This window comes from Phycodurus eques, chromosome 14 (genome assembly GCF_024500275.1).
Source record: "Phycodurus eques isolate BA_2022a chromosome 14, UOR_Pequ_1.1, whole genome shotgun sequence".
NCBI classification, from domain to species: domain Eukaryota; kingdom Metazoa; phylum Chordata; class Actinopteri; order Syngnathiformes; family Syngnathidae; genus Phycodurus; species Phycodurus eques.
Genome location: NC_084538.1, coordinates 8,564,406 through 8,578,884, shown reverse-complemented (window position 1 = coordinate 8,578,884; position 14,479 = coordinate 8,564,406). Strand labels below are relative to the sequence as shown.

General features: G+C 38.8%; 1 protein-coding gene across 2 annotated transcripts in view; it reads right to left on the bottom strand.

Moving 5' to 3' along the window:
• Window positions 1-14,479, bottom strand: part of fancm (FA complementation group M) — a 46,198-nt gene that overhangs the window by 9,671 nt on the left and 22,048 nt on the right. For both annotated transcript variants that reach the window (XR_009769821.1, XM_061696862.1), the window contains exons 5-13: window positions 11,323-11,454; window positions 10,947-11,079; window positions 10,729-10,818; window positions 9,636-9,740; window positions 9,372-9,550; window positions 8,494-8,700; window positions 8,078-8,318; window positions 7,840-7,991; window positions 5,691-5,855 (exon numbers count right to left, since the gene is read on the bottom strand). Coding sequence is in view for 1 of the 2 variants with exons in the window: in XM_061696862.1 (XP_061552846.1) it covers window positions 5,691-5,855; window positions 7,840-7,991; window positions 8,078-8,318; window positions 8,494-8,700; window positions 9,372-9,550; window positions 9,636-9,740; window positions 10,729-10,818; window positions 10,947-11,079; window positions 11,323-11,454 (1,404 nt within the window). In the remaining variant the exon portion in view is untranslated. The remainder of the gene's footprint in view (window positions 1-5,690; window positions 5,856-7,839; window positions 7,992-8,077; window positions 8,319-8,493; window positions 8,701-9,371; window positions 9,551-9,635; window positions 9,741-10,728; window positions 10,819-10,946; window positions 11,080-11,322; window positions 11,455-14,479) is intronic.

The following is a 14,479-nucleotide window of genomic DNA, read 5'->3' as shown; positions in this document are numbered from 1 at the left end:
ATCAATTCCTATACACGAGTATACCCAACAGGACATTAACTGTTAAAAGATAATTAGAACTAACTACACATTTGCTTTTGGTGAAAGTCTTTTCAAATCAATGGGTTCAAGTCCAAGTAAAGTCACGAGTCAAATTCATGATTTGAGTCCACACTGATGTTCTTTACACAAGGCTGCCATTTCCATCTTGTTGTTCAATCAGATTTCATACACATAGACACACACACACACCCCCACACACACACAGTCATTGCTGAAACTCTTTCATGCTTGCAAACCATACAAACTGGAATTAATCTGTCGTGAGTGGCACCCTCCCCCCGCGGCAGCTGGGTGCCAATGAACCAGCAAGCAGAGGGAGGAAGCTGCCCGTCGTGAGGACAGGGGAAAATGAAAGGTGAGCTTGGAAAGACGAGAGGGGAAGAACCATGGTGACTGGACATTAGTGTGGTGGTGTCGTCAGTTCTGAAACCATTACTTTAGGTAGTGTGTGTAAGAATGACCTCTACATGAGTGTGCCCAACAGGAGATTACCTGTTAAAAGATAATTCGTACTAACTACACATTTGCTTTTGGTGAAAGTATTTTCAAATCAATGGGTTCAAGTCCAAGAAAAAAAAAAAAGTACCGGCATTACCAGACAACTAGCAGCCCTTTATTGCTCTGTGACTGTTTTTCTCAATGTCTTTATGTCTCAAAGGTGTTCTCTGTCAATTGTCTGTTGTCTTACCAGAGACAAATTCTTTGTGTGTTTTTTGGACATACTTGGCAAATAAAGATGATTCTGATAATGTATAAGTCTACCATGCCTTACTTCCTGTTTGGATTTGTATTGTCAATACTCATAAACGTAAAACACCTCCCGGTGTGTGGAAGTGCTATGTGATACCGCTGCTACAACTATAATAAGAGGCATTGTATTTTATGTTAAACTAACAAATATGGAAGCATGTCAATCTATGTTTTGATCAACTTTATTTAGCTGGTAAGGAAGTGAGTATTTGCAGATTTTAGAAAGCCTCATTTAAGACTCAACAACCTTTTTACTACTGATCAAACATAGGACCTCCCCGTTGCTTAATGTGACCATTAGGTGAGTGGGCTATATGGGATAAAAATTATCACAATGTTTCTTCAAGACATTTTGCAACAACATTTCTGATATACTTAATGAAATAACAATGACTGTATGTATTAACGTAATTCAAAATAATATCGGTATTCTATTCTACCTTAGTCTAACATTAGCTATTATCACCAACATGAAATAGTAAGTTTATTTTTCTTGACATCTTGTTCAATACAATTGGATAGATTTGGAGGACTTCTATAATGGTGGATTTAAGAATTAAGTGTAGGCTTTAAGAAGAATCAAAGCTTAAATTTTGGAACATCTGATTTAAGACTTTAAGGATCTACGGACACCCTGAATAATCTTTGGCCTCAAAGTTTACACTTTTTTGGGGAGGCAGAATTATCCGTGGTTTTCATTATTATTTAAACTTAGTAAGGATAATTTAATCAATAATTGTTTAACTCAGCATCTATTTTACTATTCACTTGTTTTAAGTGTCTGTTAATGTCTGTGTATTTCTTCTTTGATTTAGAAAAGCATAAATACTGTATGTCAGATGATAAACTCTGACAAAAAGTATACTACAATAGCTAATAACCAAATTACACAAAACAATTAAATGTTGGTGCAAATACAGATAAAGGAGCAGATCTATGATTTTATTTTCACCGTTACAGGCCGCTTGCATTGGTGTCAAGTGGGACAGTGAAAAACTGAAAAAAAGTGAAAAACTGCTATTTCTTTGCAGTGAATACCCATTTTGTAATGCATATTGCTGAGTGTAATAATATCTCCCTTTGTATCAGATATGTTTGGGATCGATCCCATTTTAGTTGCTGAATTTTTGATGCAATTCTTAAGATCTCATTAACTCATGCGTGTGGACCTAATATTGTGACAAGGAACTTTAACAGTAATAAATTAGAAATGCATGCTTGATAATGTATATGTAATAAAAGCTGTTTAACCAGTTAGGTTCCAATCATAAGATCAGGTTGAACGGAAGTTGACTAAAAAATACAACTTTGTCAAACTTTATATTATTATTATTTATATTTTGGGCCCATGTCCACATCTAAAGTACAGTTAAAATTTGAATGTGATCCCAAAAAATCTCAGAGACAGCGTAATCAATTGTACCTTGGGCTTTCCCCCATTGAAATATAATAATGGCGTAATTTAGAGACTACGAACAGTAATTGTACATAGGTATTGTTAGAGGAGCTTTTGTAATGCCCATCCTCCTGCAAGTTGAACATATTACTGTAACAGTCAAAGTTTTAATCTCCGCCCAGTTAGCCAAATTAAACGCACAACAAAATGTAGTTTCTGATTCTTGTGTAACTCTTTAAAGTATGTGTGGCATTATTACACAACAACATAGCATGCCATAATGGACCTACCACACCTTTAACTCGTCTCGCATTGCCCAATTGTTTGACACATTACCACTTACGACCTAAATGCATCGGTGCAAACATTTTCTGAGCTGGTATGTTGTAAAAGTGATTTACGAGAATGAACACGAGTGAACATTTCCCATCACACTTTCAACTTGACCCCGGAACTGCATGAGGCTAACAATTAGCACGTAAACACACAGCAAAGCCTTTAACCTGGATAAATGACATCTGAACTGTCAGCGAACACAAAGCGTCACAGTGTGGTGTTCCTACTTGCTCCACTAGACAAGAAAAATGGGCACTGAAGTATGTTTAACAACAAAATTACAGAACACAACCACTTGTAAAATGGTGCATTTAAACTGCAATGTATTGCTTATGTATATAAAGCTGCAACAGGTACACATTTAATTAGCTTAATTCATGATAACGACAAAATATTTTAGGACAATAGTAATGGACTTATACAACACAATTATGTGCTAATTACACAAAAACAAAACTTCCCTCTCTCATGTCATTCTCTCAAATTAGTTTAGTAGTTTGGCATCTGTTTTAGCAGTCTCCTGCTCTTCTTATCCCAATCTAGGTCATCACAGCCTGACCCAGATCCAGCTTCCGGGCTTTATGTAACGCGTCGGAGGATTGCATAATCACAGGCAAGGAGGCCTGTCTATAGGCATGGCCTGTGTGTCCCCTCATCACAAAGAGCAGCGTGACAGAGAGCTGTGGAAAACACAGTGTGCATTTTGCTTCTTGGCCCAGCCAAACAGAAAATGTCTTCAACTGACTGGGAAAAACAGGAGCGAGCAAAGTGTGTCAGCGGGATTTAAAGGGGGGAAAATAAGAAAGTTGGAGCATTTTGTATGTGCGCTGGAGTTTTTGGAGCAGGAGGTCAGAAGGCTTCTGCAAATTCCAGCTATGGAAGTAAGCCACTGCTAACGTTATCCTCGCAGGGGATAAGACGTGCGAAATGGAACACAAACATGGAATGAAGTGCAATTGTGAGCCCTGTTTAGATGCTTAAATAAAAACTATAATAACAGTAAAATCAAACCATTATTTTTGTACAATAAATCTTCTGGAAATTGCTGTTTGGACTACATGACAATGACCGACTTTTTCTTTGCGCTTTTAAAAAGTTCCATGAACAGACGACGACATTGTCAAAACCAGTGATTCGCAACCACTGCGCTGTGACGGATGTATCACAGGAAAATTATCCAATTTCAATTCATTTGGCTGAAAAAGATTATTCATTCACTACAAATGTATGATTGTTCACTATTTATGCCAGCGACGCATAGTGACAAACAACTATTAAACACTCTTCCACTAGATGACAGAAGGTACAATTAACCTGTCTATACATCAGTGTGTAAATATATATATTCTCGGTGACATTTTTGTTTCTTGGTGTGCCGTGAGATTTTTTAAATGTAAAATATGACCCTTGGACTCACATAGTCACTTGCGGGCGCTGAGAATCAGGAGCCTACTGCATCAGATCCGACTCAACTTTCTTGTGTTTTTGTTTTTTTTTCTTGCTTCCTCAATGTATTTTATTTTTTTCCCCTTTTTCAATCCTGGATGCATTGTCGGACAATATCAACTGCCCCGGCCCACTCATTTACGATGCTTCACCTACAGCCGCGAGAAGGTAGCTGCACAGAGTTTGGTCATCCAGATCAAACTCTGTCATCCATGTCTTTATGGACCTTGCTTTGTGCACACCCATCTTAGAAATGGAAGAACTTTTCCCATAAATTTGGGAGCATGGAATTGTCGAAACATTGGCTCCTTAGTTCCAGTGAAAGGAACTCGAAGGATTCAGCATACCAAGAGCTTTTGGACAATTCATTGCTCCCAACTTTGTGGGAAGAGTTTGTGGATGGCCCCTTCCTGTTCCAACATGACTATGCACCAATGCACAAAGCAAGGTCCATAAAGACATGGATAAGAGAGTTTGGTGTGGATGAACTTGACTGGCCTGCACATAGTCACATAGTCCTGACTGATAAATCACCTTTTGGATGAATTAGACAACATCACCGTGTGACCTCACAAATACGCTTCTGGAAGAGTGGTCAAAAATTCCCTACACACAGTCCTAAACCTTGTGGAAAGCCTTTTCAGAATAATTTAAGCTGCCAGAGTGGTAAAGGGTGGACCCACATCATATTAAACCATATTGATGAAGAAGGGAATGTCACTTCAGGTGAGTCAAGGTAGGTGAGCGAATACTTTTGGCAATGTAGTGTATTCCCAAAATCTCTCCCCAAAACTGAACAATTCACAACTACGTACCTTTATAGTTTTTTCCATTACAATAATGACCTAAATCAATGTGAGTCAGTTCACCCGACACTCCACCGTGCTTTGTTTTGACAGGTGGGCTCCCTCGGTTCATCCCTTTTTTAGCCAAGACTCACCGTGGAAAAGCAAAAGGTGGGTTTTACCATAACCCCTGACCCAATTTCAGGGATTTGGACTGATGTAGCAGTCTTATCGATGGCCCAGTCTTCTGAAATGTTTGTGAAATTGGAGATACTCGAGAGTGCTTAAACAAACAAACAGGTGGTGAGTAGGAAAGCATCCATGTGATTAAATTACCCCTCCGATGTGGGTTGTCAGGACTAGGCTGATACATGTAAAGCAAACCACGTTCAAGCATGTTGGGAATTCTGTGATTTAAGACAATAATGAATCTTGTGACAAGTTTTAGTAGCTCTGATAATCCATCTGCTGTGTGTTTTGGGGCCATCCAACATGCCTGTGGAAATAAAGTAAAAGATCTTGGAGAACAAAGCAACTAATTATCCAAAAAGAGAAGCAGTTGTTTGCTTGAGTGTAAAAAAACAAGATGACTAACGGAGCATCTAAATGAATCATTATTATCGGCTGATTTATGACGTAGAAAAACTGCTGAACTTGTTACGTCAAGCATTTTCCTTCCAGGTCAAAAGAATGACTGTAGTTACTTAAACCAAATAAAGATTGGACATGCTGATGAAACTCAGCTGACCCCTTTCAAGAAAGTCAGTGTTTCATAAAAAAAATACTACTAAACCCCCAACCCCAAGCTTGTGCAAGCTTATTTTGTGAGAGACCAATTGTATCCTTGATGCATCAATGTCATAAGATGGCTTTATAAATGAGTTAAAAGAGCTAATGTCTCACTCTTTGAAGGACTAATTTACACAACACCTCACCTCGTGTTCCTCCCTCATGCCGTCAATGAGCTGCATCACCTTCATGAAATGGTGGCAGCGCAGGGAGTGATCAACGACATGGGTCGGAAGCATCCGATGCTGCCAGTGCCTCCATTCCCAAAGAGAAAGCTCTCTGACGGGCGTTCCACCTCTGGGAACGTCATCCTTTGAGATATAAAATTATTTTATTAAGTTAAAATACGTTAGAAAAAAAATTAGGTACGCCTACGAAATGTCACAAAAGCTGTATAAAAAAATACAGTAGGGTCTTGACTTACGAGTTATATTTTTTCCATGACCATGCTTGTAATTCAAAACCCTCGTATCTCATATCATTGTTTCCCATTGAAATGCCATTTTGTTCCAGCCCCCACTAATATAGCCCCCCCAAAAGTTGTTGTTTTTTTAAACAAGAAAAACAGCACTCTACAGTATTGGACTTTATAAAAACATACAGTAATAACATAACAGAATGTAAAGAAATAGTTGGTTTCTTATGAGTTCATGCTTTAATTCACTGTGCGACTACTGATGAGTGCCACCAGAGGGCAGGATAGTATATACAATCATTGTAACACGAACAAGACAATCACAACCAACTGTTCAGTAAGCTGCAGTAATATTAGTTGTTTTTGCAGAGGATAAATAACACGTCTGTGAGTATTTTTATATTGTCTGTCTGCATCTGTTGCTGCACAGTTTGTGTTCAAAGATGTACTGCTTAAAGGGTTATTACACAGCTCCATTGATGCTAGTTTCGTTAGCCCATCTACAGCGTTTTGCATCGTGTGTTAGCATTAAGCTAGCAGACTTACGTAAGACAAAAATATGCAGCTTGATAAAATACACAATGTGTTTAGTTTTACAGAAAAGGTAAACTGGGAGTAGCAATAACCAGCTTGAAAAACACTTGGACTCTTTTTTGAAGAATTGTTCATTATCTGCCAAACAGCTGCTTGATGTGAAGTTCGCTGACACCATCTTGCGCTCACCTCTCGCAACTCCAATTTTTGCTCGCAATTCAAGGCAAAATACTGAAAGAGCAGTGGCTCGTATCGCAAAAAAACTAAGTCGAGCGAATCACAAGTGGAGGTACCACTGTATTGCCTTCAGAACGTCAATTTTTGTGGTTATAGAGTTGCATTCATCAGCTGCTTTTTTAATTTGTGTTGCTAAAATTGGTACCCATATTATTAGAAACACCTCTTAGTATTACACAGTGCAATTTGACAACCACAATATTGTTAATTTCTCTGTAAGAGTGTCAATGAACGGAGAATAATTATTTCTGTAAGGGCAGAATGTTTATTAAAGCCCTCAAATTGCATCTGATTCAATTAGATCAGTGATTGGGAACCTACAGGGGGTCATATAGGGCCTAGGAGACCATTTGATCTAGCCTGCCATGTAATGCTAAAAAAAATAATAATAAAATACAATTTTAAAAAATCAAATGTATGATATTTATCTTAAAAAAAAAACTCAGAAACTTTCCCAATAAATGTATTATTTATTTCCATACACTTTGGCCCTCAAATAAGATTTCCTTGATTGACTATGAGGAACAATCAATTAATTAATTGCTATTTTCTTATTTTTAACGATGTGAGAATCTCAACGTTCTCAACTCGTTTCAGAGCTCTTTCTGGATGTAATTCCTATAGCGGATGCCATCACTTCTTTAGACAGCAAACAGATCTGAATTAACAGCGCAACTCCTGCCATTTTGCCTCAATTGCTTCAAGACATGAATTTTACAAAAATGAAAAAATCCTCAACATCAATTAATGGATTACTATCTTGTTTTTTGTTTTTGTTTTGTTTTTTTACAATGTATTCCTTATTTTATTTGTATTACTGTTTATCGACCATATTTCATGAACAAATATACTTTATACTTCCTAGACTTAGAATTTGTTTTATTTCATCCTACTTTCTTTCTTTCTTATTGTTATTGTTATTACTTATATATTATATATAACCATATATATATTCTCATTCAGTTTCATTATTAATAATAACGAACTAAAGTTAATGAATGCTGATGTTAGCATTTTGCAGATGGGACTAATGGACGACTAATAAAATGGTTGTTTCTACCTACTTTACTTTCCAAACCTCAAACAAATACATAAACAAAAAAAGAGACCTGAGCTGTTCCATTATGTGGTAGGGACATGAAGCGTGATGACTGCCTCAAGACTGGTTGAGCTTCATCTTCCGCAAGCCTCATGGTGGATGCCCACACAGAATACTCTGTGCTGCTCAAAAAACCTCCCGACACAGCACCCTCCTGACAAACTGACAAAAAAAAAAAGCCCACACTCAACCAGAAACTCCAAACTAAGCTTTCTCAGTTGAATCCCATATCATCCACGATCACTTACTGCGGTTTTGAGGATGGATGAGTGACACCCGACCCTTGGTGTGCGACCGGCAACCCCTTGAAGACCGTCTGTTGCTTTCCCTGTGGTCAAACTGGCCACAGGTGATGTGCATCTTATGCAGCGTGGGTGTTATACAGTCGGGTAGCATGCGGGGACTGTTAGGATACATGTGGAAGCCACTTTTGTTGCCCATGATGGACTTCAACAGGCTGCGTTTGTTGCTCTGGCTCTGGTTGTAAGTCTAAGAAGAAGTTTCAAAGTTTCAGTTTACTTAGTAGGACTGCAGATGGTACGATGGAAGTACATAAAAATGAATACAAAAATACATTGAAAAACATCAGAAATCAGGGAGGGGGGAAATACTTTTTTACGGCACTGTACCCACTGATGTTTCGGACTTGAATTCAAATACACACCCTCTCTTCCCGTCCCTCGGCCAGGATGACCACAATGCGTCCTTGCCTCTTGCGTCCAGTGCGGCCCATGCGCTGCACGAGGCGGATGGGATTCTTCTGCACGTCAAAGCAGACAATGAGGTCAACCTCGCCGATGTCCAACCCTTCCTCCCCAACGCAGGTCGACACCAGTGTGTTGAAGCCGCCCTCACGGAACCTGTTCACAACCTATTCAAACCACACCAACAAATTTTTTAATATACCATTATACCAACAGATTCAATAGATTACTAAAATAAGATTTTTTTCTTAGCACAAATAGTTGGTGGCAAAATATTGGCCCATTTCCACAAATATCAAAGGCACAAAAAAACAACATCATGGCATTGCCTGAATAGCAAAGGTGAAAGAAATTTACAAAGAAGCCAACCTTCAAATCTTGCGATTTCCACACATTTTAAAATCAATCTATCAACAAAGAGATTATGGAATAACTGAACCTTTTCCGTAGGATGATCAAAGGCGGAAAAAATGTCATGGCATTGCCGAAAGGTGCCGGAGAAGATCGTATCCACCACTTTTCAAAACTTCTAATATTCGTGCTGTCATCTTTATGATGTTGACAGCCCCAAGGGAGCATTATATTTGCATATCTGCAGGTTGCTTTGACAACTGTGGCATTTATGAGCGTATCGTTCCGTATTGACATCTCAATTTGCTGCCCAATGAAAAGCAGGTGTTCAAATTTAGTACATTTTAAAATGTCTATCCCAACAAAAAAGAAACACAAAGAAGCCATTGTTTTTTTCCACCTTAAAACAACACATGCTTTTCATTGGACTTGGACGATGTGATGAGATGTGATGTGATCACGATAAAGGGAAAGAGAAAGTCTCCACCTCCAATTGCTCCTTCTGGGTGAAACCTTTGACTCCTTTCCCCGCAGACGCTTGCCCCATGAATGTCATGGCTCTGATCAGCGGGCCGTGGCGGTCCAACATGCTGGCGATCTCCTGCACGCTGTCACGGAATGAGGAAAAGATCATCACCCGCGTGCTCACTTCCTGTGCATCTGAACCTGGAGGTTAAGTTCTTGGCATTAAACATCATTCAGGTGACTTATGTCACCGCACTGGTGAATTGTTATACCACAAGCAAATTACCATTATTGTCTGACAGGCACTGTGCCAACAGTCGGAAGTGTCGCAACACCACGTCCTCTAGTTTCTGCAGCTTGGGGTGACCATAAATGAAGGGTTCATCTGGGCCTATGAGTATGAATCACACAGGATGTAATTCATAGAAAAAAAGACATCAAGATAATCTCCCCTCCACAGTTGAGTACAATCTGTTCATGTTGATCCTCCAACTTGGAAAAAAAATAAAAATTACCCATAGCCATCATAAAATATTTATTAATAATGTTTTGAGTAACATTTTAATATTCTTATCAGTCATACGTGTGTAAAAAAATAAACAAATGTGTGAATATTGCTGTGACAATGAAATCGACCGATTTTCAGGTCTGCCCATAATTTGATAGGATTGAGATCAGGGCTCGCGATGGCGACTCCAAAACATTGACACTGTTATCCTTAAGCCTCTTTGTAACAGCTTTCTACAGTGTGCCTCAGGTCATTGCGCATTTGGAAGAATCGATCAATGTTGACCGACGATCACTGTCGATCTTGGAAGAATCCATCCATCTATCTATTGCAACATTAAAACAATTCAACAATCTTGAATTTAATGACAAAGAGACATAATGTATGTAGTGAACATACTGTATATCCAACAAAACACAGTGATGTTGGGGGGCTAGCACTCGCAGCTAATGTTAGATGTCGACTTCACTGTCTCTTTGGTCTCCTCATTGTCATGATACCTTGAGTTTATTTTATTTTTTTCATGACCAAGTTCTTAACTTAATTTACTCATATATCAAATCAATGTTTCCTACTCAAATGAAATGAAATGCTATTCATCTGTTCCAGACTCCAAAAAACAACTTTTTTTAAACATTTTTATAAAGGAAAATAGCACTGTATTTTAAAATAGGACAATAAAAACTTCATAAAACAAGAGACTATAGAAACACTTGTCGAATTACTTATGAGCAACTTGCTAGTTTGTGCATGTACATGGAAATTAAAAAATGAAGGGGGAGGGAAAAAGGCATTAAAGCAGAAATGGGCACTTGGACCTGCAGTGTAAATCTAGCCTTATTTGCAACTGATATGCTTTGGAAAAAAATACCAGGTAGCTTCCCAAACTTTGCCTCCATCTCATGATAAAGGTCCATGAAGGTGGGAGTTCTCTGCAGCTCATTCCTGGCCCGGGACATTTCTAAAACAAACAGGAGGATGGAGATGTCAAACAACACACGGCTACGAAATGATACCTCCCATGGCAAAGGATATGGGGGGAAAAAAGCTGCTTCAGAAATTTTGTACAAATATATTCATTAAACAAACCTCTGGAGCCATCCATGATCCCCTGGATGTAAAAGAAGAGCGACCTGAGTCCCATCTGCATGAGTAGCTCATAGCCGTGATACAGGCTAATGCAAAGTGCAAAGTCTCCCTCCAGCATTCCCTGCTGTGGTCCCTGCAGGCACAACATGTGAGTACACAAGACTACTGTGAAAAAACAACTGCCAGGACTTATTGTGCTTATATATTGTGCAACCTGCAAGTCGAACACCTGTAGGGTGTAAAATTCAGACTTCTATGAAAATTTGGGGGAAAATATGATGTCAAAATATGACAAGCCCGATGAGGAGAATTGTTTAAATACTAATTCTAATTGAACCAGGAAATGTAGTGGTCCATAAATGGAAATCAGTCGTACCTTGATGTGAGTTGGTGGGTTCTTTCTGAACTGGTCCCTGGCAAGGATGAGCTGGTACTTGGAGAGACTTTGTAGATCCTTGTGTGCCATCACTCGGTTTTGGACCAGACGAGACATGAACTTCTGCAGCACCTGGCGGACGGATGGACGGACACGGACACAGACACACACACAAAGACACACAGCATGTATGTAGGTCATCATAATTGGCCATTTCCTGCTGATGCTTTTTCACTGACGAGCACATACAAAGCAGGGAAGTGATTCCACACATGCTTGATCACACTCACAAAGACGTGCTTCAGTTATTTATTGAACCAATCTGCACCAACTGAAAGTTTTATTAAATTTCAACAATAGACTAGTAATAGCTTTTGGGCTGGATGTGATTTTTCTTTCTCACTGCCCTCATTTTGGAATAAAAGAAGGGGAATATGGGAGCAATTTGTGACACAGACAATTTGAGGATATCTATTCACCCTCACGGTGTCAGACAGTCATTACAATTTCTGTTTCGCGAATGGGGAGACGTTGCTCGAGAAACAGAGTAATACAACACAAATTGAATAACAGTACAATACAACAAAGCATGGACGTGATGAGCAACTGCATTTGTTCGTTACATACGTTTTCAAATCTCTCCAAGTAATGCTTTATTAACTTGCATGTGATGCGAGCACTCTAACCTGCTTTCTAGTGAGTTACTACAGCAACTTGTCTACAGTATATTTCCCCAAATGGCGGCACCTAATATAATAGACCCCGTGCCACAGAGAGTGTCTCATCGACTTGAATATATAAATGCCTCACGTCAAATAGACCCTTCTTTCATTTCCCTCAGGAATAAAAAAAATAACCTTTGCAATTACTTATACCACCATACAGTATCTCTCAGTAGACAAAATTACAACGCACACCCGTCTGCAAAACGGACGTGGCACCTGTAAAGCAGATCTTTGTGCTAGATTTACAGAGAAAGAGGTGTACAGTAACTTCATCATGGGGGATATGTTCCAGGCCTACTCACAATAGGTGAATATGCGGAATATAGAGTAGGCACAGGCCGGTACCAGATTCTGATTATGATAACCATGAGTGCTGCGGAGATACATTAGTAAACATAAAGGGGTGGCGCTGTCATAAATATGATATTCCGTCCTCTACCAAGCTGCAGTTCTTGCTGGAGACTGCTTGCCCCGACAATGGGAGGGAGAGAAATCCATGTCACATGATTTATAGACACCATGTTGTTTCCCAGCATCTCCATCCGCAATGTTTACATGTCTAAAGTATAAACTTGGACAGTTTTTGGCAAAATTGTTTGTTGTGTAGCTGTAGGCTGTTCCATTTGTCCCTAACAGATTGTTTTCGGAAAAACCCAGAAAGACAATGCCTATGAGACTTAAAATATTAATTAAACCAAATCTAGCATTATTACTTGAAACAGATGAATAATGAATTTTTTTTTTTTTTTTTTTTTTTTTACAAAAGGGGTGTGCGATCATAACTGGACTGTAACATATTTTCCCTCATGTGCTGTTATGGTTCGCTAAAATCAAAGTTGAACTTTTTGAGTATAATTCCAAAAGGTATGTTTGGCACAGACATGACACTGCTCATCACCAAAAGAACACCATACCAACAGTGAAGCATGTTGGTGGCAGCTGTTTGTCTTCAGCTGAAAATTGGGCCTTAGACAAGATGGGAATTATGAACACTTCAAAACAGCAGTCATTGTTAGCACAAAACTGTCTGCTAGAAAGTTAAAAAAAAATTTTTTTTTTTTAAAGTGTCAGGAAAAGCCTAGCTAGAACAGCATTTAATTTGGGGTTAATCAGAGGCACTTCAAATGGCGGCAAACAAGCGATTGAATGTGATAGGTTAATTCTGAACACAGCCACGTCCCAGTTATAAGAGGGTGTACACACTTCTGCAACCACAGAATCACAAATGTTTAATTTTAATTCCTTCTAAAAAAGATTAAAATCATGTTTTAATTGAGTTGTACTTGTTAAGGGTCACGTTAATGGTAGAAAACATTTTGAAATAGTTTAAACATGCCATTTGAACAAGGGTGTGTAGAATTATTATATCCACTGTACATGGTGAAACGTACAGCCAGGCCGTTCCCCAGAAATGGCTGATTGTGATCGGTCTTTCTTTTGGATAGGAAAACTGAGACACTCGGCCCATTGGAGGTAAATCTCAGCATGCTTGTCACGGGGCTGAAGCAAGGTGTTCTTTACACAGCTTTACACGACAAAGGCAAAGGATTGAATGATAACCATTAATCCCCCCTGACCTTTCACTAACAACGGCAGTTATTATGTCGCCTATTACTATATGTTCTTACTCGGTATGTGCAACACATTTGACTGGGACTGTGCTTTGTTTAGTTTGTCATGGTTTATAACTTGACAAATGATTTTCAAAACAAAATTATTGATAACCTGACGCATAAAATAACAGCAATGTCAGACTAATTTATAGAGTTGCACAGTCTAGTTTACGAGGGAGGCAGCTTGTCAGATATTGCATTAAAAAATAAAATACTATTAATCAAAATTTATTTAATTATTTTGTTTTGAAAATATGCTATGCAGTGCATACATCATCTTACACACAACTGGAAAGAGTAATGACAAAAAAATTGTATGTTCTATTCTAAAAACACAGTAGGAAAAAATGATATGGACTGTGGGTACGGAAAGTTTTAAGACCCCCTTAAATTTTTCACTCTTTGTTATATTGCAGCCATTTGCTAAAATCATTTAAGTTCATTTTCCACAATGTACACACAGCACCCCATATTGACAGGGAAAAAAGGGGAATTGTTGAAATCTTTGCAGATTTATTAAGAAAACAAAAAACGGAAATATCACACAGCCATAAGTATTCAGACCCTTTGCTCAGTATTTAGTAGAAGCACCCTTTTGAACTAATACAGCCAGGAGTCTTTTTGGGAATGATGCAACAAATTTTCCACACCTGGATTTAGGGATCACCTGCCATTCCTCCTTGCAGATCCTCTCCAGTTCTGTCAGGTTGGATGCTGAACGTTGGTGGGCAGCCATTTTCAGGTCTTTCCAGAGATGCTCAATTGGGTTTAAGTCAGGGCTCTGGCTGGGCCATTCAAAAACAGTCACGAAGTTGTTCT